The sequence below is a fragment of the Castor canadensis genome, chromosome 1 (genome assembly GCF_047511655.1).
Source record: "Castor canadensis chromosome 1, mCasCan1.hap1v2, whole genome shotgun sequence".
NCBI classification, from domain to species: Eukaryota; Metazoa; Chordata; class Mammalia; order Rodentia; family Castoridae; genus Castor; species Castor canadensis.
The window spans coordinates 207660291-207687928 of NC_133386.1; the positions used below are offsets into that span (position 1 = coordinate 207660291).

Sequence of the window (27638 nt, forward strand, 5' to 3'; positions counted from 1 at the left end):
ACCCCAAGACTTGGCCAGCCTGCCTGAAACCCAGGCCAAACCAATCCGTACCTGCCCTGAGGTCTACTCCCGGCTAGGGCTTGGGGTGACCAAACCTGGGCTGCACCTGGGCCTGGCAGCTGCAGACCACTAGAGGCCAGCCTCAAAGCAGAAAGCACAGACCCTCCCACAAGCCGCCTGGGCAGCCTCTGCCTGCAGTCTTGAGGACCACTTGCCTGTCACCCTCCTCCCTGTGACCACACCAGCACCCCCTCCTAGAGGAGATGTTGTGGGCCCCCAGCAAGCCCCGCCCCTGGAGTGGGGGCCAGACTGGGCAGGCGGATGGACGGCCGGACACTGGACCCGGAAGAGGAGGGGAGGAGGAGGCTGGGATCTGTCTATGGGAACACCCCGCAGGCCCGTTCGCACGGCTAGAGGCAGGGGCTCCCTGCTGGAGTTGAGGTATGTGAACCCCCACTGAGCAATGGCCAGGGCTGGGATAAGGAAATGGGCCAGCCAGGGTCTACTGGACCTGCAGACACCCATTGGCCACGGCGACCCAAGTCCTGGGGATGTTTCCTGCAGAGGGGTCACAAACTCTCTTGAGGGTCTGTGTGCTGGGGTAGAGGAAGGCCCTGGGGGTCTCAGACCTTGAGGGGTCAGACCAGCCTTGCAGGACCACCAGTGGGGTAGGACTGGTGGTGCTGGGGAACTCAGGAGTGTTGTTTCAGGGGCCAAATTTCCTGTGAGTTCACCCATGGGGGCCTCAGCAGGGTTGGGGAATGACATTGTCCACTCAAAAGAGACTCCGCTGTGCTGTGCAGCGCGCTTTCCCTTTCTGCAGCCTGTCCAGTCCTGGTGGCTGGACCCTCCTCCCTGCCCTTCCCACTCTGAGCACAGAGACAGGTCGGCAAGGCTTCTCTATCCCCACAATTCCCTGGGAGCAAATGAGAAGAGGCTGCTCAGGAAGCAGAGGCAGAATCAGGCCCAGTGTCCCAACAGGTGCCACCCAGATGTCCTGACTGGGGAGTGTGGGTCCCTAGAGACCCCAGTTCACCCACATAGGTGAGCGCACAGACCTGGCTCTACCATCCCCCTTCAGCCTCACTCCCCTGCTCCTCCCATTCTGGGAAGCCAAGGACATCTCTCCAGTGTCCCTGGAACTAGGCTTCACTGGCCCATACGGCTTTTAGTGATGGTCAGCTGGGTCCAGCCATGCTTGTCATCCTTGCGTTGTGGGCTGGAGAGTCCATCCAAGGGCTCCCCAGTTGGGGCAGTGGGGAGAGGATAAACAGCTGCTTCCCAAGGTCCCCTAACTTTGCTGGACCCTTGGCCCCCTTCTCAGCCTCTGCCTGGTCTCCAAGGGCAGCCCTGTCCTGTACAGTGGCCTGGTCTGATTAGGTCAGTTGCTCGATGCAGGGTGAGAACTCCTGTACCTGTGCTGCATGAGGGGAGACTGAGACTGGAGGTCAGGCCAGCTGGCATTCTGGTGCAGGCCACCCCCCCCCCGCCACCCAGAACACTGCTGCTGTGGCTGTCCCCAGGCCAGCTCCCTGAATTGCGTTGGCTCCTGGCACCATGAACTGGCACCTGAGGGCAGTATTTGCTTTCTCTTGTCAACAGTAAATATTTACTGTCCTCACTGTTCTCCGGGCCTGAGAAGACCCTGGGGGGCATGCAAGGTGGACACTGGGATGCTAAGGTCGACCCCTGTCCTTGAGTGTCAGTTGGGGGTCTGGCCCGAGGACAGGGAGCTAGCCCAGAACCACCCAGTTCTTAAGCCCTGCACACCTGGAAAAACCAGCCCTGGGCAGCACTCAGGCCGAACTCCGCTGGTCACCAGCCAGGTTAAGTGGAGGGAGATCCCTGGGGAGCCTGTGGCAGGCTCAGACGCAGTGGCCCAGCGTAGGTGGCTGTTTTAGGGTGGACACGGTGAATTCTGGACATGGCTAGGAGAGGCTATTCACAGATTCAGCCACCAGAGGGCACTAGAGCCTCACTTTTGTAGCACTCTAGGTCCAGCCTCAGCCTGGACCTTCTGGGGACTGCATTCACTGGGGGCGCTCACGGGGGCTGAGGGGCTGCCCAACAGGCTGGCTTCCCTGGACTCCGGAGGGCATAAGGTTTGGGAAGGAGGGAAAGGGTCTGATGATTTGGGGGGGATGCGGTCCAAGCCCCATCAGCCCCAAGCCAACCTTGTGGGTCCAGGCTTCCCAGATGTCTGGGGAGCAGCTGGACAAATGTCCAGGTCTTCGAGGTTTTTAGAGTACCTCAAGCTAGAGTCTGAGCCCCCTCCCAGAATCACAGAGACCCTGAGGCGACTTTAGGGACTACTCCCTCTGGCCCCCCGTGTTATGGTTGAACAAACAGGCCAGGGGATCAGGCTGCTTGTGTACAGGTGGGAATTTGGCAGAGGGTCCCCAGGGCCCTGGGGAATTCTGTGGGCTGTGTGTCCCTGTAAGGCCATGCTCTGCTTGGAGGCCCCTTGGCCGTTCAAGTGGGAGGCTGAGCCTATTCCCACATGAAGCAGGGGCCACAGAGACCCAGGAGTGCAGGAGGCTTCATGGGGGTCCTGATAAGTCAGGGTTAGTCTTTTCCCATGTCCACCCTCAGCCCAGTGCTGAGAGGAGAGGGAGGTCAGCTGGGGTGGGTGGACAGGGGTCTGAGAGCCGAGGAGCAGCCAGGACACAGCGTCCCTCCCGATCCCTCCTGCTCCCCGCCGCGCTCCCTCCTAATATTGTTTCTGGCCTGGCCACAGAACAGCAAGTCGGATTCCTTCGAAAGTGGAGCCACAGAGGTGGCCTCCCCATCGTCCCTGTGTGGCCTGTCATGCTGTGCTGGCGCCAAGCACCCCACTGGCCTCCGGCCTGCCCCTCGCTGTCCTCTACTTGCTCCCCCACTCCCAGGTGGCCAGACGCCCCACTTCCTGCCTACCAGCTGGGGTCAGCAGGACCCTGTCCCTGACCCACAGAGCCTGAGACTGCTCTCTGGAAGCCAGGCCTGATCTGAGCTGTAAGGTCCCCCAGAAGCCCCACTCTCCAAGGCAGGGCAGAAGGGTCCTGGGGCACATGTGACCGGAAATCAAGTCAAAGTCAGCATCCCTCAGGCCAAGAGTCAACAGGGCCACGTCTGCCCGTTCTCTCGCCCATCTAGAGATCCTCAGTGTCTGGACCCAGGCAGCTGACCTCTGGACTAACGTCCCAGGCATTAGAGACTGAGACCAGCCCCAGGGGCCACACGCGGCTCCCACCACGTGGGTAGGATGGATGGCGGCTTTTCCCAGCTACACTTGGGAGGTCAGCCTCTATGCCACCCAGCCTGGAGGTCCATAGACCTCTGTGCTTCTGGGACGCCCCCCGCCCCACCACCTCCACATACACACACAGGCCGCAGAGTCTTTAAAGGAGGCAGCCGGCACCGAGCCACATTCCACCCAGGCCTCCCTCTGACCCTCCCAGCCCATCTGTGTTTGTGGAAAACAGAGCCAGGGGCCGGCAGCCCTGCCAGCTTATGGCCGTTCATGCTGAGACTCCAGGCACAGTCCTTTGCTCTTCAAAGACCATTCTCACATACAGCTCGGTCTTGTGCCAGCCTGGCCTCTGGCCCCCTCCATGTCTCCAAGGCCCACGCAGCTTGGGCTGCCTAGGAGGGTGGAAAATCCTCTATACTCTCTGGACATGGGATAGCAACACCCAGTGACCCCAGGCAGTGAGGGCCGGTCTGGGAGGAGGTGATGCAGGAGTCTGGTGGTTGTCAGGTATAACTCAGTCCATGCTCTGGTGATGGAGACTGAGCCTCCGAGGGCAGAGGACAGCTTCAGTGGGCAGGGGTGGAGCGGGTAAAGGACAGGTGCCCCAACCTCTGCCCAGATGTCAGAAAAGAAGGGTGAGGGGGCTGGCTCAGGTGAAGGGAGAGCCAGCTGAGAGCAGAGAGGGAGGGAGGAGACGGGGGACCACCCTCAACCTTTGGGCTTGCGTAATTCCCACAAGTTGCTTCCTCTCTTTGGGCCTTGGTGTCATGGAGTCAGCATGTTGTTTGTTTCTGTAGTCAGTCCTCAGAACCCAGGAGACGAGAATGGACAGGCAGGGGGCTTCCTAGTGGTGCTGAAGCCTTCAGGGCATGGTCCATGTTGGCTACCCCCGCAGAACAAGCCAGGGACCACCACGGGTCATTGCCAGAGATGCAGAACTGGCCTCTGGGGCTCTTCTCCATGGCTGAGCATGGGCTGGCCCTTCAAAAGCAGAGGAGTGGCTGTATCCTGTGGTGAGGTGACAGGTCTTTACCTCCCTATTCACCCTCAGCATCCTCGGGTCCAGTGAAGTGTCCCCTTGGGACAGTGCAAGGGCTGCATTTTGAGGCTGGTGGGCCAAGCAGGCCAGACCTTACATCTTGGCTGTGTCACTCATAGCCATGTGGCCTTGAGAAAGTCTCTTGACATATCTGGGCCTAGGTTTCCTCACTCATCAGAAGGGAACCAAAAGAGCCCTTGCCTACCCTGGCTACTGAGCACAGCAACGCCTGAGGAAGTGGAGCAGGCCCTGGCTCACGGTGCCCTTGGCTTCCTCCTGATAAGTCAAGCCATCCTCCAAATCCAGCCTTGTGCCTCCTTCCCACACAACCAAAGGGAAGGGCTTAGAATCAGATCACAGGGAGGTCTGATTCTGGAGGCATCTCAAAGAAACCCCTTCCTTCCAGTTCTGGATTCTGCCCCAAAGTGTGAATGTACCTCACCTGTCCCTTCCCTCTTGGCCTGCCCACACCGTCTCAGAGACCTCTGCCTATCTCAGAACACCATGATTGTGGTCCTCCATCACCAAGACCATGCAACTCTGTCCGTCAGTGTCATTCCACCCAGGTGGGCCAGAGGGCTTCCAGGTACATGGTGAGGTGTGGAAGAAGAGGGACCACCCATCCAGACTCTGCGCCTCTCGCTTGGGTGTCTCTGGCAAGTCGTTCTCTCTCTCTGAGACTTTGTCTCATGGGGACAGCACCTAGGGTCTGGCTCTGGCCCTGGCTTTGTAGGTGAGAAGCCCATGTATGTTCTGCATGGTTCCCAGACATGGATATGTGTGGGACCACACTGGGGAGGACCAGCTTTCTAGAGGCTAGAGAACTGAGGCCTCTCCTCATCTTGGAGTGGACCAAGGAGGAGAAAGGGGCTGGACGACAGGAAGCCCTCAGGAGAGGTCAGCAGTGCCAAGGTGCAAATGAGGGTGTCCTCTGGGCCTGAGGCCCTTTGTGGGGTGTGTGTGCGGTGGTCTTTGAGGCTCTCTAAGCCCATAGGCCAAGGGAGCCTGGGCCAGGGAACCACAGCTCCCACATGCCTCGGGTTGAACTTGTGAGGTCGGAAGAGAGAATAGACCGATTGCCTCATGTTGATTGGCAAAGCTGGGATTTGAACCAGGGCAGCTCTCCAGTCCCTCCTGCCCACTCCTCCCCTGTCTGGGCGTACAGTGGTGTGAGCTGTGCAGAGTGGGCTCCTCAGAGCTCCCGAGGCCCTGGGCTGTGGCCTTGTAGCCTCCATGGAGGTGGCCTTAGCACCAAAGGGCTTCCCCTGTGTGTGTGTGTGTGTGTGTGGTGTGTGTGGAGTGTGGTGTGTGGTGTGTGTGTGTGTGCGCACGGCAGGGGAGCAGGGTGTGTGGGGGCAGTGATTGGGCCCTGCGGGGACAAAGTGTGCTTGCAGGAGTTCTGAGTCCCTGCCTCCTCTCAATTCCCCCGCTTGTTAGAGGGCCCTGGAGTTAATCAGATGGGCACTATTGGTGGCTTGGGGTGCAAATCAGTGGGAGAACACTTGCCTGTGTGTGCAAAGCTCTGGGTTCCATCCCCAGCAGCACGAAACTGGTCGGGGGCAACACTGATTCTGGGGAAAGCAAGCGCTGAAGCTGTGGCTGCAACTCCTCACGTGGCCACAGGATGTCAGGCTCGGGCCAGATTTGGAAATTCCCTCTTTCCAGGCGTGGCAGGATGGAGCTGTGATTGGCACTGAGAATAAAAACTGAGCTGGCCCTTGCTCCTCCCAGGACCCCTACTTCCGAACGGGGTTATGACAAACTGCTCCAAGGACTCTTGATAACACATCGATTTTATTTTGACATACTATAACACAGTTCTCAGAACAAAATGGATGTTTCAAGGTGCTCCAGGTTTAACCTGTGGCTTCAGGTCCCCAGATGCCACAAATCTCCGAACGCTAGAAATCCCTGACCCCCAAATTCTGTAAAGAAGGGTAGAGGCAAAAGAGCGCACAGCCTCGAGCACCAGATTGCAGAACCCACCTGCACTCTGCTGTGGGGTCTCTCCCCTATCGGGAGAAAGGTCACAGCTTCACCTCTCACCTGTCCAGTTCCTAGACTGCCCCAAATTCTCTTAGGTAAGCCTTTGAGTTCTGCCATTGTAATTCCAGAAATGGCCACCAGATGTCAGCATGAGGCCACTTAAGCAGCCCAGTTAAGGAAACTGGGTGCTGGAGATTTCTGGGGGCCCTGACCAAAACCCTGGGGTGGGCTAAGTCTGTCCCAGTCCTAAGAAGGAGAGGAGTAAGGAGGCTTTGCTATGTTGTGTCCTTCACTTTAGCACCCCAAATTTTGTTCTTTTTATGGTCTCTCCCACCTGTATCCCTATAGGTCATGTGACCCTCAATAGAAAATCCATGGAATATAATTCTAGGGAGGTCACAACACTGTCACCCCAACTCACTGAGGCCCAATGCCTGTACTCCTGCTTCAGTGGTACCATGGTTTACCCACCGCTCCATTGGCCCTCCCCACCACGGCCCCCTGGCCTTGCTCTCTCTCCTTGCTTAAACACCCTAGGTTCTAAGATCCTGATGGAATAAAACAGCCCAGAGGTGGGCATCCAGTCCAGGGCAGAGTTTAAATTATGCGGGGAGTGGAAAGCTCCACAGCTCCAGGGTTGTGATCTGTGAGGTGTGGGCTGCTTTCCTTTCTGGTGGGCCTCTTATGGAATCTCATTTTCATGGGGTGAGCCCTTCACTTTCCTACCCCCACCTTCAGCTTGGCAAGTCCTGGCCAAGTGTCCCCAGAGGGCCCTGGCAGTGAGTGGGTCCTTGCAACACCCAGGCATATTGCAGATGCCTGGGTACAGTGTGTGCCACAGAGTCCCAAAGCAGAGCCCTAGCTTGCATGAGTGATGACTCCTGTGCCCTGAGGAATGTGGGGTGCCTCACACTGGATCCCTGCCATGTGCTCCAGTCTTGACTTGGGGGGGTCAGTAGCATCCCTCCTCATCCAAAAGCCTAGTAGGCTTCTCCCATGGGATATGGCTCTGGGACACCTGCACCATGCTGGGTCACCCCCATCAGAGTTGAGGCCCCCTCAAGTTTGACTTTCTTCCCCACTGAAAGCCCCATTCTCCCTACATGTGCCCTGCCTCCCCCCCACTAGAGAGGGAGTTCAGTGGGGCTTGGATGACAGAGGGAGAGGGGAGAATTAACTTCCAACATGGGCTGATTAACACCTAAAGAGTGAGGGCCTGGGGTGCAGGAGTGTGGGGGTAGGTGGGTGGGGTACTGGTGGGTCCCTGGGGAGTGGGTATGTCTTGGTCTCTTTGTTAGTCTTTGCTTTGCCCCCTGTTATCCATCAAGGCTAGGGACAGAAGTTTCAAAGTCCCCAATAACATTTAGTCCAATCAAGCAGCACTTCTACCTGAGCCCGCCCCCAGCTGCTATTGGCTGTGAGTCTGAGCCTTAATTGGAGTTTCATCTAGACCCAAAATGCTGGTCAGGTGCCCAGAAGTATCTGGGTAGCACTACTCACTGTGTGCCACTTGCTATAGGGTACTACCTGCTTAGTGTCCATCACCACGCACAGAGGGTAGGGGGTCAGGTGAGGTGTGACTAGCAACAGGGAAACACTCCCAGATGAGCCCTCTATCCATAGAATATGGTAAAACATGGACGCATGGTGCCAGAACTGCACTGGGAGCACTTGAAAACCAATTTTCTGGTTTATTCTCGAACCCAGTTCCTTTTTCACTTGGCCCCGCCCCCATTTTACCAGTGCCACGCCCACAGACATTCCAGGGTGTCAAGTGACTGCCAAGTGTCACTCTCATGACACCCCACCCACTCCCAACCCCCTCCACACAGTCCCCACCCTCTAGCTAACAGGGAGTGCTTCCGGCTCAAGTGCAAGCCCACAGACGTCCTTCCGCTGACCAGGGGTGGGCCAAAGCTCCACCCTCCAGTGCCCCTGTGCCCTGGTTTGGGAAGATGCCCCAGCCAGCTGCCCAGTCAGCACTATTGATTGGCATGAAGTTGCCCAAATTTGGAGGGGCTTAGGGACAGGCGTGGAGGGGACAAGGAGGTGAGGGGGTAGAGCCAAAGCTTCAGTTGGCATTTGAGCAGGTGCTGTGCTCAGCGGCGGACAGGCAGTCCTGCTCCTAGGGGCCCTGTTATCATGCACACGCTAAAAGTGCCTTTTACCGTCTCTCCAGCCTCAGCCTCGTCCCCCTCCACCTCCTCTTCCCCATCATCGACCCAGCTGGAGGGTCTGGGCGCCCCTGCCAGAGCGCCCCCTGCTTTGGCCGGGACTGCTAACACTGGCCCAGCCAGTGGACCATCGGCCGGGCAGTTTCGGCAGAGAGCCTTGGGCACCAGTGACTCCCCAGTCCTCTTTATCCATCGTCCGGGAGCTGGGGGGACAACACAGCGACTAGAATACAGGTACCCAGCTTCTCTCCCTCGTGCTGAACCCTGTGTGTGTGTGTGTGTGTGTGTGTGTGTGTGTGTGTGTGAAAACTGTGGTTTGAGCATTGAGGGATGGGCGGGCTGGACACTAGGGGCTGGGGGGCAAGCAGGACCCTGGGCTAGGGAGGGGAAGACCTTCTGCTGTCGGGGAGCTGAGGGGCTGGTAGAGCACACTACCCAAGACTACCCTTGACTTTGGAGGGGATGGGAAAGACAATTGGGGAGGTTACCCTTCTATAGGGCTGCATGAAGCCACATAGCCTTTTGCAAGGAAAATAGGTTTTCCTTCACTCATCTGCCAGGCAAAATGGGAGGGGCAGGAGAGGAGGGTAGGGCTGCTCTTCCTAGCAGGAGCACACACCTGCTTTTGCAAATGTAAAAGGTTTTTCTGTGACAAGTTTCCCCTCCCAGCACTGCCCCCCACTTCCAGTCCCAGACACAAACTGGAGACTGTGGAGGGCCTAGGATTGAAAGTGTGGAGTAGTGTTTGCCTTTTATATACATAGATACTGTTTTAAAGAAAATCTTCTCGTTCCTCACTGCCTTATACCTCCTGACCACCACCAAGCCACTAGATGGTTAAAAGGACCATGAAAGGACAGGGTCCCTTGATATCCCCCAGTAGGTTTTTTGTCTTAGGGAAGCTGCTTCTGTCCTGACAGTGCCCAGCAATCCCTGAGATCCTCAGCCTCCCCTACCCACAGAGGAGAGAACAGGGTTATGACAGCTTCCCGGGGTGGGGGACACTCATCTATGCATGAAGTTTTCTCCTCTGCCCCTTGGGTCCCAGCCTCCTCACTCCACCTGTCATGGTGTTTATGGAAGGGGGCTCATTTCCCAAGAAGCCCCAATCACCCTTTGCTTGGCCTGCCTTCCCAACACAGAGCTGTGTTCCTTTGATTTTTGCCCTGCTGAGGGGCCCTCTTAGCTTCCACCCAAGGTGGGAGTGTTGTGAGGGGAGGGGGAGATTTTCATATTTTGTGTTTTTACCCCTTCAAGGCAGGCCCTTTGTGTACAGCCCTCCACCCAGTGCCCAGGCAGAAAGAAGCCCACCCCCAACCAGTAAGAGAACAGCCTGTCCATCTGACAGGAGGGTCTCCTGCCACCCCACGGGCAGCTGTCAGACTTGGCAGTGACTTCTGACTACCCTTGTACTTTGCAAAGGAGGGGGCTAGGCAGCTGAAGGGAGAGGAGGGGGAGAGAGAGAGTGCCTGAACCAGTGACTAGGCAACCCACAGGCCTCCCCACCCAACAACAGCCTGGGGAGGGGAGGGGGCCTGGCTGGGCTGGAGGAAAACTTGTTTTTGAAAGAGATAATTGCAAAAGAGCACCCTCTACTTTTCCCTAGGGGCCGAGTAGTCACCACAGAGCCTGTGAGGGAAGAAGTGGATCCCAGGCCCCAGCCCCAAGGTCCTGCATCTCCTCAGGCTGAGCCCCAGCCTCAGGAGCCCCAGCCTACCAGAGCAGCCCGAGAGCCCAGTCCAGAGGTGAGCTGCTGTGGCCTGTGGCCCAGGCAATCCCCACGCTCCCAGAACTGACTCCAGCAGCCAGCTCCAGCCCCAGCCCCAGAGGTGAGTGTCCATGGCCGGGCAGGGCAGGGGTGTCCAATGGTGCAGGGGATTTGTACAGTTTGGGTCCCCCAGGCACAGACATAGATCTTTCTCCCCACCCCCACCCCCTTCAGTTTTACAAGGAGCCAGTGGAGGCTCCAGGTATATTCAGAGTCACACTGCTGGCATCCGGAATTCATGTGGGTTGCAGGTGCCTCTCCTGAGGGTTCAGGTGTGGAGAACAGTTCTCTGTGGTCTTGAGGCACACAGGTCCTTGGAGTGGTTCCTGACTGAGGAAGGACACAGGCAGCAGGGCAGATGGTAGGCAGCCCAAGCAGAGAAGGCAAGGGATCCAGATGAGGTCAGAATCTGAAAAGGAAAATGAGAAAAAAGGGAAAAAATTAGGTGGGAGGAACAGGGAGACCCCTGGGGAAAGCTGGGGTGTATGAGGCACTGTATACACTTATACACTGGTGCAAAGCACCAGTGGCTTGATCTCTGTGTCAAAGTGGGTGGCAGTCTCAGGTCTCCTGGCTGAATTGTGGACAGTAAGTGAGATAATAGCCAAAGAGGCCTTCTGAGCCTGTAAAGGGCGTTACAAAGCTGGTGTCATGATTCCATTGTGTTCAGCAGGCCAGCGGGGCTTCCTGTGTGTGAGTGGGGGTGGGGGGCAGCTAGAAAGAACCCAAGGCCAGACCCAAGGCTGATTCTGCAGGAGCAAGCCAGCAGTAGTGGTCTCTCAGTTCACCAGTCAGGTACTGGGGTTGGGGGAAGGGGGGCAGAGGCTTGGAGTCTTGGGGAGCACTGGAGGTAGAAGGCAGGCAGCAAGGGTCTGTGTCCTTGTGCCTGACCTACAAACAATGCAGGCCTCCCAGAGCCTGCAGAGAGGGACCCAGCCGGTGACCCCTTTCAGGCCACTAGAAAAGCCAAGTCAGTTCTTTTAAAGTGTCTTTAGTTCAGATACTAAATAAAATGACAACGCAGTAGTGTAGTCTCAGTTCCTCTTGAGTACACCCCCTCCCCCTTGGCCCCGTGCCCTGCTGCCCCCACACCAACCCCCGACCCCAACGTACTTTTGGCTTTAGGCTTGTTGATCAGCCATTGGGTGTTTCTGCCTTCATGGTGTTGGTGGTTCTGGGGGTTCTAGTTCGGCATCCATAGGTCCCTGGCCTCCCAAGCCAAGCAGTTTGTCCTTTGTTGCCTAGAAGCAGAAGGTCAGTGCCTCTTCAGTGGGCACCCTGCAGGAGGTGAGGGAAGGTGCTCAGGGGGCCGTGGAGAAGGGAGCTGGGTGTGTAAAATGCTAGGCTTGGTCTCAGGAGGAGGAGAGCCGCCAGCTCACAGCTGGAGCTGGGGAGCAAAAGGAGAAAGAGAAAGGCCATGGTCTGCCTAGTGGCTTTGGGGATCCAGGCAACAGTGGGGAGCAAGCAGAGCCACAAGGGCCAGGCTTGGTAGGGTAAGCTCAAATCTATGAAGGACATTTATCCTCTTCTGAATTTGAGTCTTCTTACCCAGAGAGAGAGGAGCCCAGCATTGCGGTGGGCAGTGGTGGGGGGGGGGGAGCAGGGCAGGGGTGGGGTGCCCCGCTTAGGGCTTAAGTTCCTGCCAGCCACCCCAGCCTCCATGGCATCCTAAGGGGACCCTTCCTACCTTGGGGGGCAGGAAGTAGGGGGAAGGACAGGTACTTGGGGCAAGAATCTGGCTGCTGGTCCTGGCTGGGGGCCTCCAGGCCTGCTTTTTGAGCCCTAGGGTGACCCGGATCTGCCTCAGCCTCCCATCTGCCCCTGCTGCCACACTTTTGACTAAATAAGGCCAGGCAAGGGCTCAGCGGGCAGCGTGGAGTGGGGGGGGAGGGAGGGAATGAGTGCCCCCCACCTGCTTGCCCTGGCATGATTCCCACACTCTAGCCCTAGTGGCTCTACAGTGAGCACCCCAAGGTGACTTCAGTTTCTCCCTACCTGGCAAGGTCCAGAAGTGTCTCCGAGCACTGGCAGTGGGGTGACTTCTCCAGGACAGGCACCCCTGCAAGGTGAGCCCCCCAAACAGGCCACTGATGTGATTGTCCCCAACACCCCCAAGGAGGAGGAAATCAGGACTCTGAAACAGGGCTCTCACCCTAGCACCCTGCCCATGCCACACTGGGGAGCAGATCTGGAGAAAAGATGGGGACCCCAGAGCCAGGCCAAGGGGGCCAGCTCTGCACTTGTCCATGAAATCCTCAGCAAGAGTTTGAAATCAGCTCTCGTTTCAGAGGGACAGGGGTGCAGACGTGCACCCCCAAATTTACAAGTCTCCCTGGAGTGGGAACATTGCCACCGAGCCCTCTCAGCTGGAGGCTCCCACCAGTCTATAGCACACCCCGCAGGCCAGAAAGCCAGGGCCAGAGTCTGCATGAGGCTGGTGGAAGGGGGAGGGGGGCAGTGATGGGTGGGGGAGACAGACCAGATGTTCTTGGAATGGGACATGGGGTGATTGATGCGGACTGGAATTTGAAGGGGGAACATTCCCCACGTGCCTCGTGCTGGGGTGGAAAATGGACTGCTTTTCATGGTGGGGGGGTGTATCTCTGCCTTGCCAACAAATGTGAAGGAGGTGCCTTGCCCACACCTGTCCAGTGGCATTAACCCCTACCTCTCCAAAGTGCCAGGCTCTGAGATATCGCCCCTTCCATCCTGGGTCTCTATGGGGTGACAGTAGAAACCAGCAATAACTATTTTAAGAGCCCCAAGATTCCCACCAGTCTGCTGCTCCCAGCAGCGCCCCTCTCTGGCACTCCCACCCTCCACCCGACAGGTCCCTCCTCAGTCGCTAACCCTCACCTCCAACACTGCCCAATGCTAAGGGGGTGGCCTTGTTCCCTGTGGCAGCACCGTGCGCCTGCATGTGGGTTTAATATTTGTCCTTAAGGGAATGGACTTTCCCCGGCCGGGGTCGGGAGGCTTGTCGTGAAAGTTCTCTTTGAGAAAACGAAAGGTGACCCCTGACGCCCAGCCATCGTTCTGACCCCCCTCTTTCTTCCCCTAGTTTTTCCTTGGCTTCCCCATTTCCTCTCCACTTTCGCATTACCCAAACAAAATCGGTTTCACCATTGCTGGGTAGCTGGCGAAGGCCCTGAACGGCGCACGGGAAGCGCCGGGCCGGCTGGGGGGTGGCCACCCGGGGGTGCTCCGGGGCCCCTAAGCCCAGCCAGGGACGAGCCTGCCCCCGGCGGCTGCCCGGTCGCGGCTTCGCCTAGGCTCGCAGCGCGGAAGCGCGTGGGGCGCAGTGGCGGCGAGGAGCCCGCGGGCCTCCTCCGCGGCGGCCGAGTCGGGCGCCGGGAGCCCTGGGAACGCCCGGGAAGCAGCGCCCCGGCCGCTCCCTCGAGTTTCCCCCTTCCACCTACACGCCCGCTCCACCCGGGCTCCCGCCATAGAAACGCTCTCCGTGGCGAGAAGGCGGAAGAACGAAAAGCTCAATTCAGGCGGGCGTGCGCTCCCGGGCGCCCGCATTACCTGCCCGCGCCGCCCGCGCGCCCCTTCCCCGAGCGGCCGCTTAGCTCAGCCCGCGCCCGCATCCCCCGGGGAGGGCGCCACTGCTCCGTGCGCGGGTCCCTGCGCACCGTGGCTCCCGCGGCGCGTCCCCTTCCAGCCCTGTAGCTCGGCTTCTCCGATGCAGCCCCAGTTCTCCAGGGTTTCAATGAAGCCAGCAGTTTCCCTGCTTTTCTGGAACTCCGACATTATTATTTTTTTTTTTCTGGGAGCCTCCAAATTTTAAGCATTGCTTTCCAGTTCCTCCAGATACATCCAGCGTTTGTAACTGCTCACAAAAATTTTTTGGACATTAATTTTCAAACAGTTCAAAACACGGGAATCTTCGGCTGGCTTCCCCGGATTTAAACTCTTTTGTCCCGGGATCCCCAAATTTGCTTAGCAGTTTTCTGTTTTTGTTTTTACACACTCCCCCCCCCCCCCCATCGCTTACGGATTCTCTAAAATTTAAACAGCAACCACTAGGTCCTATGGTTAGGCTGACAAATTCCCTCGGCTCCCTAGAGTATGGACAGCATTTTTCTGGTATTTAAGTACTGTCCCCAAAACAAGTGTAACTTTTCCTTATAATTTTGGATACTGAACCGCAGAGTCTCCTAAGCTTACCGCCCCTGTTCTGACTTCTCCAGTTCTCCGGATTCATCAGTTCAGACAATATCCGCGGAGTTTCACAATCTATTCCCCCCAACCTGGGCTCTGTAAATTTTGCACCTTAAATCCCCGGTCTCCCTAACGCACAGAACAATTTTCCTGGAACCCTCCAAGTCTGAACGTTGCCTCCTTCAAAATTTAGGTACCACAACACCCAAGGCTTTGTAACCGATCTGCACTGTGATTTCCTGATGCTATAAAATTTAGAGTACTCTTGCCAGTGATCCTCAAAACTCACTGAGCGAATCCTCGCCTCCCCGTGGGCTGTAAGGATTTTGGATTTTCATTTCCAGGGCTCTACAAGCTTCCTGGACTCTACTAGGGATCGTTACAATATAGACGCTGTAACCCAGGCCCCAAAATCTGGCTGAGTAAATTACCCAAGGTGTGTTCAGTGTGATGGAGGGCTTTCCACGCTCTCCCAAATCACACATGCTGCCCCATGCCTCTGTGGGTCACACCAGGCACACAACTAACCCTGGGGCAGAGCCTTTATCTTTTTACCCCAGGCTTTGTTGAATGTCCCCAAGCCCTAGACACTGAGAGCATTTTCTCTGCATCACAACATTTCCAATTTTAAAAGATCGCTGGGTCCTCTATAACTTGGTGACCAGGACCGTGATTTTATCAAATTCAAAAATCAATCCCAACTCCCAGGATGACAGTGGGCTCTTTTCTTCTGCGGCCAGGTTCACACATGTTGGGCTCCTTCAAATATCAGGCAATGCTCTCCAAGACCCCCAAAGAAACACAGTTTTTACCCTTGGGTCACAGAAAGGCTGTGCTTTCTCTGGCTGCAACATAACTCATACACCCAGAGTCCTTCCGACTTGAGCAATGCTTTCTGCAACGCTACACGCTCCCTCCAGATCACAAATTTGGGGCACTGATTCTCAAGGCCCTAGGATTTAAGAACCAGTAATCCCTGTCCTTAAAACTTAGACATTGACCCCGAGTCCTGAGCGATATCTCTGGATCCTTGGATTCAAAAATTATTTTCCTGGAGCCCCCAAACTGAGGTAGTCCAAAACAAATAGGATTTTTTTCTCCACAGAATGGAGCTTTTAATGACCTAAGTTTTTAATGAACTTTGGCGAACTTTATAATCCCTACCTTGAGTCCCCCTAAATTGAGGCAATGTTTCACGAGCCCCCCAAAGCACAATGAAAAATATCCCAGAAATCGCAGGTTTTAGAGGTCTGTGTCTTTTCAGTTTCCTACTTACTAACTCAGTTCCCTGAAGTTAGATACCAATCTCCATTGAGTACCTCCATGGATCCCCCAAAACTTTGGTTGTGTTTTACTGGGGCTCCCCAAATGCAAAATCATATAGGATTTTTCCTTTTGTTCAACAACAAAAAAACCCCTAAATCTATTCTAAAAACTTAATATAAAAGGACATTGATTTTATGCATCCCCCACATGTACTGCTTACACTGTAGGTCCCCCAAATTTTGACAGAGTTCCTCCAATGTCCAAAGGATATTAGGGATTTTCCCAGAGGCCACAGTGACTGGAGGTTTGTTCCCCGGCTCCTGCAAGTGTCAGCTCACTGGCCAGCGGTCCTAAAATGTGGTCATTAATCCCTTCTTTCTCCTAACACTTTAATAAGAATTTGTCTGTATCCCCAAAATATGTATTGTTTTCCACCTCAGTTTTAAGCAATTTTGCCTCCTAGGTCCGCCCAAATTTCATGTTGAGTTTTTCTTCGATCCAAAAGAACCTATCCTTTACAAATCAGTCTGGAATTTCGTGGGTCCCCCAAACTTGCTGACCAAGATGCTGGGTTCTCCAATTTTAGACCTGGATCACCATGTCCCCCAATTGCACAGAGCAATTGTCTTCACCCCCCCAAACTTGGACTCCATCTTTCTGTAACCTCAAATTTAGCCATTAATCACAGTTCCCCTATTAATAAAAATCTCCCCCTGGGCCCCTACATCGGGACACTCATTCTCTGGGCTGCAAACCGGACAGAGCCCTAACTTGGGATCCCCGAAATTGGGGCATTGTTCCTGGCCCACCGACCACCCTCAGCAGCTTCCCCTGTCCCGCGCACAGCGGGCAATGGTTTCTACTCCTTTGCGTCTCCTACGGAGTCCACGGAGCAATTCGGATTTTGGAAATTTTTATGTGTGCCCCAAACACTCAGGACAGCCGAGCTACCGCTCAGACGTGAGCAGTGCTTCTCCCGCATCCAGGGAAACGACTGGGCATTGCCCCCAGTTTCCCCCAAATTTGGGCATTGTCCCCGGGTCTTCCAACGGACTGGGCGTTGCCCCCGGACACTGGGGACTGCCCCCGGGGTCTCGCTCACCTTCAGCAGCGTCCACTGCCCTCCACAGAGAGCTCGCCCGCCTGCCGCCTTGGCTCCTCCTGCGCCTGCAGACGCAGCCTCGGGCTTCGCGGTGAGCTCCCCGCGGCGCGGTCCCGCAGCCTCTGCGGCCCCAGCCCTTGGGGCTGCCCGCACCTACTGCCGTCCTGCCCCGGCTGGCGCTTGTCTCCGGCTGCCGAGGGAGAGGCCGATAACGAGCACGGGAACTGGCTGCGGGCCTCGCGCTCGGCGGCCACACTCCCTGGGGCTAGGCGCCCCGAAACTGGCTCTGCTTTCGTTTACTCTTTGCAAAGACTGTGATTGTGGGGAAAGTGGATTGGCCCCGAGCGCTGGGTCGTAGGGACGCGGAGGAAAGGCGCTCCCCGCGCTGGCGGCGTGGCGCCTCCGGCCAGCCAGGCGGAGGGCTTGGGGAGGCGCGCGCCGAGCGCGGGCGCAGTGATTGATGGCGGAGCAAGGGGGTTAGCCGGCGCGCGGGTTTCCGCCGCCTGCGGCCCCTTCCTCTCGGCTAGGCTCGGGCTGCGCGGGCTGCGGAGGGCGGGCAGGGTGAGCGGGCTTGTGAGTGGTTTTGACTTGATAAAAATCACAATGCCTTCTTACGTCGTCCAAACTCTCCAGGAGATGGTTTCCCCAGACCCCCAAATTATCGTGGTGGCCCCCGGGGCTGAACCCGTGTCTACGCAAGTCCAACGCACTGAGGACGGGGGAACCATTGTCCGGATATTTTGGGTGGGCCCCAAAGGCGAGCTGCTTAGACGCACCCCGGTGAGCTCAGTCATGCAGGTAGGATTTGAAATACATTTCCCGCCCTGCTCCTTTCTCCCCAGCGGGCACAATCTCTGCAAGCAGGCTCAGTGCCTGGCCCAGATCCGGCTGGGACCAGTGGACCTTCTCGGTGTCCCGCACCTGGCAGCCGCCGAGGCTGCTCAGGGCTCCCGCGCGGCACCGGGGGGCGCTCGGGATCAGCGTGCGGCTCAAGGTGCAGCGCAGCCCGCTCCGCCTGCTTGGGCAGGTGGCGGCTGCGCGCTTCGCTCAAGACAGGGGATCTTTCTTTCCTCCCCAGGAAGTTTCTAGCGGGGACCCCCAACCCAGCGCCGTGTCACCTGCGCCAGCACTCTGATAGGACGTCCCTGCCTTGTAACTCATGGCGGGACGCGGGAACCCTCACTATGGCTACGGCTTATGATGCCGCTCATGGCTATTCGCTCTGCGCCCCCAGCGCAAGAGCGCAGGGCGCCTCGGCACCCCAGAAACTTGAGATGAGGCCCCCGAATTCTTTAGAATAGGGATTCGGGATTTCGTTCACCTTCTGCTGCTCCCAGCCCCCCACCTTCGCCCCACGACCGCGCACCCCACAGCCCTCCCCCCCCCGACCGCAGCCCCCCGGACCCGGGGCCCCCAGCCCGCGTTCCCTCCGGTGGCTCGAGTTGCGGGGGCGGTCCTGGGGCGGGGCGAGGGCCCCGCGGGCGCCCATTGGCGCGGGCTCGCGGCCAGCGGGGCCCGAGCGGGCGCCGAGCCGCGGGGTGGCGCGGCTATAAGAGCCGGGCGTTGGCGCCCGCAGTTCGCCTGCTCTCCGGCGGAGCTGCGTGAGGCCAGGCCGGCCCCCGGCCCCCCCTTCCGGCCGCCCCCGCCTCCTGGCCCACGCCCGCCCGCGCTCGGCCCGCCAGCGCCTCCACCCGGGCTGGCGGCCCCGCGTCGACGTCGTCCGTCGCCTCGCTGCTAACTCCCGTCCCGGGCGCCGTCGGCGGGGTCGCGCTCCGTCGGGCCTGCGGATTCCCCGCCGCCTCCTCCTCCATCTACCTCAACGCCCGTCCCCGCTTCGCCGGAGGAGGCGGTCCCCCCCGCAGGCAGTCCGGCTCGCAGGCCGCCGGCGTTGTCATCCCCCGCGCTCCCCCCCCAGCCCTCCCCGGCGCGCAGCCCGGCCGCTCCCCCTTCCGCGCTGCGTCCCGAGCGGCCGTGGCGCCGCCACGCCTGTTCCCCACCCGAAGCCCGGGCTTGCGACGGCAGAGGGCTCCGTCGGCCCAAACCGAGCTGGGCGCCCGCGGCCCGGGTGACGCCTCCACTCCGCCCCGATCAACACCGTCCCCGGCCCTCGACGTTGCGCTCTTTCCTTAGCTTTCTGCGCCCTCCGCGCCCGCGCGCGGCCCGCGCAGTTCCTCGCCACCTTCCCTGGGCTCCCTCCCGCCCCCACCCCGCTCCTCGCCTCCGACTCCCTCCCCCCTCACGCCCGCCCTCGCCTTCGCCTACCAAAGTGGATTAATTACACGCTTTCTGTTTCTCTCCGAGCTGTTCTCTCCCGCTGTGAGCCTGCCCGCCTCTCGCTGTCCTCTCTCCCTCTCGCCCTCTCTTTGGCCCCCCCCTTTTCACGTTCACTCTGTCTCTCTCACTATCTCTGCCCCCCTCTATCCTTGGTACAACAGCTGACCTCATTTCCCGATACCCTTTCCCCCCCGAAAGTACAACATCTGGCCCGCCCCAGCCCGAAGACAGCCCGTCCTCCCTAAAGAAGCAGAAGAGTCCCCCCCCCCAAAAAAGCCATCCCCCCGTTCTGCCCGGTCGCACATTCGGCCCCCGCGACTCGGCCAGAGCGGCGCTGGCAGAGGAGTGTCCGGCAGGAGGGCCTACGCCCGCTGTTCGGTTTGCGATAACGCAGCAGGGAGGTGGGCGGCAGCGTCGCCGGCTTCCAGGTAAGCGGCGCACGGGCCGGCGGGGCCAGGAGGGAGGCGGGTGCGCTGGACGCCTGGCCCTTCCTCCCGCACCCCGGGCCGGGGATCGGCTGGGCTGGCAGGGCCGGGGACGAGGGTGGGGGCTGGGGTCCCGTTCCTTCTGCGCCCAAACCCCGCGCTCCCCCTCGCTCCCGTGGAGTGGGGGAAGGGGAAGGGGCAGGGGCGTGGGGAAGTGCCAGGGAGGTGTGAGCTGCCCGCGCAGGCGACTTCCTGGTCTGTTGGGGTGGGGGGTGGCAGTTGGAAATGTGTGATTTGTGCTGTACGGGCCCTGTTCCCCCTCCCAGGGTGCTGGGTGATGGGGAGGAGAGCAGAGTCTCGGAAGCCCACCCTGGTATGTTGAGTTGGTGCCAGCAAGACTGAGAGAGGAAAACTGGGTGGGCGGGGCCAGAAGGGGCCGAGTTGGCAAAGGAGTCATGCCAGACGCCACATTTGCAATATATGACCCCCAAGCCCCCCTATCTCTGTCCCCAACATTCACAACCCGGAATCTGGGGAGAGGGGCCAGGCTGAGGCTTAGAAGAGCAGGACTGTATAGCTCAGAGAGGGTTAATTGCCCCTGGTCGTGGACAGCTTGGAAGTTTCCATAGGATGAGGTGGAAAGGAGCCCCCACCCCTCGCCTCCCCCATTGCCCTGTGCAGAGATGGGCTGGGGGCGCAGGATGAGCGCCTCCATCATGGGGCTTTGCTAAGGGATAGTCCAGCGCTAGCGGTTGGGGGTGTAGAAGAGAAGGGACTGGCTGGAAGGAGGGAGGGGGCGGGTGCAAAGGGGGCGGGGGGAGTGGTCAGCAGGGAGGGGGTGGGGGTAGGGTGGAGCCGGGGCTGGGGAGGAGCCGGCTCAGACATAAAAGCTGAGGCACTGACCAGCTTGCAAACTGGACATTAGCTTCTCCTGTGAGAGACTTCCAGCTTCCTCCTCCTCCTTCTCCTCCAGCCCCAGCGAACCTCCTGTCCAGCTGCAGGTAACCAGGGCTGTGAAGCCAGGACCCTGCTGCCATCCTGCTCTGGCCTGCCTGGTGGGGTCGCCAGGGCAGCGGCCCAGCCTCGGGCCTCCGCCCTGCAGCCGGGCCTGCTGCCTCTCGCATGCCCTCGTCCTCCCCTGGGCCTCTGCCCCTGTGCTCCCACCTAGTTCCCTGGCTTCCTCTCCTCCTTCCTCTTTTCTTCTCTTCCCTTCTGCCTCCCTCCTCCAACAGCTTCTGGCTTTTCCTGGGCCTTCACCTGTCTCACAACTCTTCATGCCTCTTGGCCAGTCTCCTGCTTTCTGCTGGTGTCCTGGGCTGGTCACGGAACTAGAGTGGTCGGGTTTGCAGAAGGGACTTCAAGGGCAGCAGGATGGAACTGCCCTCGGACTGACCGCTGCTGAGTGGCTGGCTGGCTGAGTTTGTTCCTAGAATTTGAAAGTGGAGAAGGGTGGTGGGGAGGGCAGTTGGGGTCCTGTGGAGGAGGTGGGCAAGGTGACTTTTAGATCCTCCTGTAGAGGTGACCACAGCGAGATTGTTTCTTTTTTATTCCTCTCGTCTCTGTCTGTGATTTATCCCATCAAGAAACCCCCTGGGCCTGTGAAGGAAGGCAGGGGCTGTGGCCATAGGGTTCCATCTTCTGCATGAGCTGGAGTAGCCTGCTGTGTGTGGGGGCCTCCCACCCCAAAAGGAGCTGGTTAACATTTGCCCCAGCCCGCCCTGAGGCCACTCAGCCTGTGGAGGGGGTGTGTCCTACAATGGACTGGCCTGCAGAGACCTGGTGTCCAGCCTCCAGGTGGCCTGACCTGCTGTGTCCAGCTCCCTCAGATGGGGAGATGATCTGGTCTGGTGGTCACTGAAGGACTCTGAGGGCCCTGGCCCTGGGTGGTGTGAGTTGAGGCCTAGAAAGGGGACTTTTGGCTTTCTTGTGTGCTTTGGGGTGCCCAGGACTTGGAGGACGGTCTGGTTCTGGAGAGCTAGGCCCCCAGGAGTGTGGGCGGTACTGTTGCTCTAACCGCTGGATCCTTGACCTGAGCTCTGCTCAGCTCAGACTGGAAGAGGGGGTGGGGGAAGTGGGCTGGCCCTGCTGCTTGGGGCGGGGTGGTCCTCCTGGAGTCCCCTGCCCAGCTGGGTGGTGGGCAAGATGGGGACTGGTCCTTTTGGATGCACATGCTCCATGGTGGGGTGGAGCAAACTGCCATCTTGCCAGAGCAGTAGTGGAAGTAGTGACATGCCCTTGGGCTGGCCCCACCCCCATGACGTCATAGGATGGAGGCCAGGTCCGGTGTCCAGCACTGGTCTCTGAGGCCGTGGGTGTGGCTGAGCTGCAGGACAGTTGTGGTCCCCATGTAAAATTGCTGGTGGTTCTTGCAAACCAGAGCTGTGGAGCGCTCTCTGGGGCTCTCAAACACTTCTGCATTCTCAGAGTGACCCTGGGGCCTTAGCAGTTCAAGCATGTATGTTATTTTTTTGTCGTTGAAAATGATAACTTTTCAATAAGAAAGCCAGTTTTCAAATTTCAGTTGAATTTGAAATTAAGAGATGGCTGGGCACTTCTGGTTGGGGGAGGGGCACCTTGGGATCATGGGTGTGGTCCAGGGCCCTACCTCACACCCTACCTGACTCTTGTCCCCAGATACCAATGGGGATGCTGATGGGGAAGTCGATGTTGGTGCTTCTCACCTTCTTGGCCTTTGCCTCGTGCTGCATTGCTGCTTACCGCCCCAGTGAGACCCTGTGCGGCGGGGAGCTGGTGGATACCCTCCAGTTTGTCTGTGGGGACCGCGGCTTCTACTTCAGTAAGTAGCTCCAGAGTGGTGGGGCGAAGGGGGAGGGTGCATACAGTGGGCACTCAATAAGTGTTGGAGTCAGACCTCCCAGGGGAGACGGCTAAGGATACCTGGCCTTGGGCCAGGGATACTCCAAGGTGAATAGCCCTGATCTAGTTCACACTGCCAGAGGGTGGGGTCTCCTTGGGATCTGTGCTCCTGGCAGGGGTGGGGTGGGGCTTGAAGTCCCCCAGCTGCTGAGACACCATGACACTTGAGCAGAGCTGCGGGCTCAGACTCTGCCTTTTTGCAAATCTGGCCATTTCTACAAGGGGCACGTGCTCCTGGATGGTCAGATTTACCATCTGGTTGATTTAAAAGTCAATGAAAGTAAAAAGGCTGAAAGCCTCGTCCTGGGTGACAAGGCTGAGTATGCATGCAGCCTTGGGGTACAGGAGGAGCTGGCCCCTTGCCATCAGAACCTGCGTGTTGCCCACGCTTCTCTCTTGGTTTTCCAGCCTGGGTGGTCAAGGTGGGCTCACTGCTTGCAGAAGAGGGCAGCTGGGGGACATCTGGGTGGGGCATGCCTGTGCGGGAAGAGAGAGGAGCATCAGGAAGGGTGCCCCCCCTTTCTGGCATGGACCACTCTGTCTTCTCACCACTTGTCTTCCTTCTCTGTGCTTCTACTTAATTTCGTGTAAGGTGCTCACAAGATGCTCTTGCATTCAAGCCTTCTCTCTGAGAAGGTCTCCTGGTGCCTGGCCTTTCTCAGACCCTCACTCTTGCCTGTCTGGTTTGGGGTAGGACATGGCATGACACTGCAGGGCCATCCTTGCTCAGGGAGCCACTCCCCAGCCCCCCCCTCCCCGCTTTCCTAAGAGGAAGACTGGGCTGAGCCCACTCACGGGACCCCCAAGATGGGGCTCCCTCTCCCTCCCCCCCATGATGCTTGCCATTTGTGCCCCAAGATGAAATCCACAGCGACTTTGTTCCCCCAGCCGAGCCTCGACCTGAGTGGGGGAGAGGAGAAAGACGGGAGAAGAGAAGGGAGTGGTTTATGGGCACCTCACTCCTCCCCTCCCGTCTTGTTCTCTCCTGCCCTATCCTCCCTGTCTCAGCGCAGCACTGGGGGGTGGGCCCCTTCAGGCTCAGGTCTCTCCTAGCCAGAGCCCCAAGTCCAGGGACCACACCCTACCCATTTTCCAAACACCTCCAGTGAGGGCCTGTGGTCCTGGTGGTGGCTGTGGGGCTGTGGGACAGAGAGGGTGTGCCATTTCAGATCAGAGGAGGCCCGGGGCTGGCCCTGCAGCATGCCCACCTTCATCTCTCCTTTCTGGGCTCCTCCGCCCTCCTGGTTCATGCTTCTCTCCTGTTCCCTCAGGGTGATCAAGTGACTGCCCAGGACCTAAGGCTGAGGGCAGGGGGAGTTTTCTCCTCCTGCAGCATTCTTTGGGAGGGGCCCGGGGCGTCCTGATGTGTGCTGACTGCTGCTCTCTGTCCCGTGGGGCTTCCAGGCAGGCCCGCAAGCCGTGTGAATCGTCGCAGTCGTGGCATCGTCGAGGAGTGCTGCTTCCGCAGCTGTGACCTGGCCCTTCTGGAGACCTACTGCGCCACCCCCGCCAAGTCTGAGAGGGACGTGTCAACCTTTCCGACCGTGCTTCCGGTGAGGCCCAGGACCCTCCCCCTCACCCGAGACAGGACAGGATGTTAGGTGGATGTAAGTTGGACTTCTTAGCCCAGGAACAAGGATGCACCCAGCTTGTGAGCTCGCAGGGCATTGGAGGGCAGTTTGCGCCTCACTGTTGGCCTCTTCCCATGCACTCGACCTGGCGCGGCACAGGTGTGGGTCGGGGTCTTCGGGTCGGGCCATTGTGAGGTGTGGGTGGGTGGTTCAGGGTAGGAACCTGTGCAGGTGGAGATGGCGCTCACTGACTGGCCCTATCCTTTTCAGGACAACTTCCCCAGATACCCCGTGGGCAAGTTTTTCCACTATGACACCTGGAGACAGTCCACCCAACGCCTGCGCAGAGGCCTGCCTGCCCTCCTGCGTGCCCGCCAAGGCCGTACACTCGCCAAGGAGCTCGAAGCGTTCAGAGAGGCCAAGCGTCACCGTCCCCTGATCGCCTTGCCCTCCAACAGCCCTGCCCACGGGGGTGCCTCTCCGGAGATGTCCAGCAACCAGAAGTGAGCCAAATTGTCGTAATTCTGCATTGTAGCACCATCACCCTGTGACCTCCTCTTGACCAGGGACATTTCCATCCGGTCCCTCCACTAAGATCTCTCAGTCCCATTTCCACCCCACTGGGCTTCTCTCCACCTGCCCCCATGCCCCGCCTCCCCACATCAGGCTACTCTCTTAGGCCCCCACCATCGGGCTGACAGATCACATCTTCAGAAACAAAACTGATTGGCTTTTTCAAAAATTTTTCCACACAGCCCTCCCCCAAATCCCCCCCCTCCAAATTGTATGTATACGTCAAAAACTTTAAAACATCAAATCCCTAAATCTCACACACATGCTTGAAACTAATTGGCTTTTTAGAAACACCAGAAATGCTAATTAGCTTTAAAAAAAATTTTAAAAATAATCCAATTGGCTAACGAATACTAAAAAGGAATTAATTGGCTGCAAAGCAATTGGCAAAATAAAAGAATTTGGCATGCCCCGCCCCCCCCCCCTTCCTCCTTTCCCGTTGGACCTTGAGTCAAATTGGCTTGGACTGGGTCCCTGAACCCAAGAGAAAGGAAGGGGAACTGGAAATTTTGCAGGTGGGCATGTCCTTCCTTCTGTGCCATCTCCCTTGTCACAACTTTAGATCAGGCACTTTCAGTGTAATTGGCTGTTCAACAACAACAGCCACCCAAACTCATTCTTCACTCACCTTTCCGTCCAGTGTCACCATAGGGCTGGTGGAGGAACCCAGTGAGACCAGAGAAGGGGGACGGAGCGTGAAAACTGCAAATAAAGCTTAATTGGCATAGACCCCCACCCCCAAAATCTTACATCTCAGTTCCTACCCTAAAAAGCACATGTCACACGCATCCATCATCCACATGAGCACACACATGCACACACACACACACCTTCACACACACATCACACACAGAACCTCACACGCACACACACACATCACATACACAACCCTGACACATGCACACACATCACACACAAAACCTCACACACACACACACACACACACACACAAACCCTCACACACATGCATACACATCACACACAAACCCTCACACGCACATCACACACACATCACACACTCCCACATGACCAGATGAAAACATTGAGAATAACCAAGCAGCTCAGGTATCTGAGCCACACTGCAGAGATTGGGCTGAGGTCCACCCAAATTTCCTGTGCTGTTTTCACGCTCTGAACTCCCCTCCCGCCCCGTGAGGCACATCTCCTTGGAGACGGTGCCCCGCAGGGTGAGTCACGATGCTCCCCAGACCCCACCCACGTTGGTGCCCTTGCATATACTGTGCACCGACCTAGCTAGAGTGAGAATGAGTCTGGCCAGATTCGAGATGGCATTGCTAAGCAGACATGCTCTCCGAGTAGCCTGACCCCCTGGGTGTGCTGGTAGAAAGATCTAGGGGATCCCCCCCCAACACACACACCTAGGGGCCATCTTTGTCAGTCTCCTGGGGAGCCCCCACTTCTGAGGGGGCTCCCCAGGAGACTGACACTGATGGTGGGGAGTGTGGGAAGTCTGGCGGTTGGAGGGGTGGGTGGGGGGCAGTGGGGGCTGGGTGGGGGAAGCTCTGGGGTAGGAAATGGTCCTGGGAGATTTTGGATGGCAAAGTCAGGAGGAGAAGCAGGTAACCTTGCAGAATTACATAGAGAAATCAGGAGCCAAAATTTTATGTCAATTGATCTTCCCCCCCTTTCTTTCTTGGGGCATATTTCCTTTTTCTTTTCTTTCTTTCTTTTTTTTTTTTTTTTTTGAACCCTCCCTAGCTTTTCATATGCTCATAACCAAATTATATCCCCTTCCTATGTAACAGGGGAGCAGTGACAAAAGTAAAATGCACAAGCCACCACCACCACCATCACCACAACGTCCTGCTCCTCGCCATTTATCACCCTTGATTTGATTTTTGTTTTTGAATCTGTCCCTGTCGCTTGGGCTAAGTTGGGAGTGGAGCCTCTGTGGGGTGCTGGCCACTGCCCCCACAGAGAAGTCAAAGGGGAATTGAGAAGGCCACTGCTCGGCCTGGCTTCCAGGAACAGTGGCTGGTCCCTGGAGGTCCTGAGGGGTGGAGGGGGGGTGGGGCAGTGTCTCCCCCGGTGTCAGGAGGGTGCTCGGAGGCCACAAAGATGGGGCCCCCAGCTGGCCATGGCCAGCTGGGGGGGAAGGGACTGTAGATGTGTAAGCAGAGGGGCTCCATCGGGCGGGAGCAGGTGGCCGCCTTCCTCACACTTGGGGAGCCCTCCCCCCTCCCTCAGTGACACCTTCCCCACTCCTCAGCGCTCTGCCTTGTCTTTAGGAGGTCTGGAGCTCTGGGGGCCTCCTATGGGCAGGGTGGGGTGAGGCCGGGAGTTGGGGAGGCCAGAAGGCTTTAAGCCCGCAGAGCAAGAGAGCTGACTTTGATGGGTTCGCCTGGGCTCTGAGGCCCGCGGGTCTGGCAGTGCCGTGCAGCCACCCCTGCGGTGCCTAGGACTGTGGCAGGGACCCGGGCGGCTGGGAGGTTTACCTCACCCCCACTTCTGCCCCCAGCACAGCCCCCCTGCATAACAGTCCGACTAGCAGTCTAGAGGCTCGAGGCCTCTGGGCCCTGGCGACGGGACTTGCATGACCCTGGGGGCGGTCCATGACAGTCCAACCACAGCACAGAGGGTCCCTCTGCAAGTGCCTGGAGAATGGGCCATTTGGAACATTGGCCAGAAACTCAGAGAGCAAATTGTTATAATTGGAGAATACAGATTGGCTGGACAGTCCAAAATACTTCGAGGCACCCCAAATTGTTTGCCCATTTGGCCGGACACTCATCCCCCCAGTGTTACACTTTGCCTCGCTGGGATGGGTGCTCCCGGGGGCACTTGCAGACCTACCCTCTGTGTTCCCAAATTTGCAGCTCTCCCCTGGTCACTGGCCATCTTGACCTGGGCACCTATCTGGCCTCCCGTGCCTAGTGTGGTCCTCCATCTTGTCTCTTCCCCGTGTCCCCCACCCTACACTGTCTTCAGCAGGACCCCCTCTTGGGTCCCTTCCTTTGCCATCACCTGAAGACCCCCCACGTGCCGAACGACAAATGTCATCCTGTGCCACTGCCCCATTCCATCTGTCAGTGGCCCCTGTTCGTTCATTTGCCTCAATTTAGCCCTTTTAACATGCTATATTTCTGGCAGAATCCACTGCTGGGTTTTGTCTTTAACCTGTTAACGCTGGCTGGCAATCCCAAATAAAGCATTTAAAGGCATTTTTTGA

The 27638-nt window shown here is 58.0% G+C and overlaps 1 protein-coding gene and 1 long non-coding RNA gene across 9 annotated transcripts; one reads left to right on the plus strand and one right to left on the minus strand.

Moving 5' to 3' along the window:
• Positions 1-325: 325 nt before the first annotated feature.
• Positions 326-27630, plus strand: Igf2 (insulin like growth factor 2). Of its 8 annotated transcripts, XM_074051028.1 has the most exons (6): positions 10120-10257; positions 12200-12262; positions 17362-17526; positions 22062-22224; positions 23709-23857; positions 24146-27630. In XM_074051028.1, the coding sequence occupies exons 3-6, from the start codon at positions 17365-17367 to the stop codon at positions 24380-24382; spliced, it is 711 nt and encodes a 236-aa protein (XP_073907129.1). In that variant the 5' UTR covers positions 10120-10257; positions 12200-12262; positions 17362-17364; the 3' UTR covers positions 24383-27630. The 8 variants fall into 8 exon arrangements, with proteins under 8 accessions (XP_073907132.1, XP_073907129.1, XP_073907133.1 ...); XM_074051031.1 differs by lacking the exons at positions 12200-12262; positions 17362-17526 and adding an exon at positions 326-441 and having other exon boundaries at positions 10035-10257; XM_074051032.1 differs by lacking the exon at positions 17362-17526.
• On the minus strand, positions 10255-19090 carry LOC141415325 (uncharacterized). The gene is made up of 4 exons (XR_012440303.1): positions 18991-19090; positions 12192-12255; positions 11310-11437; positions 10255-10605 (listed from the first exon to the last, which is right to left on the minus strand). It is a non-coding gene; the product is annotated as an uncharacterized lncRNA (long non-coding RNA).
• Positions 27631-27638: the final 8 nt, after the last annotated feature.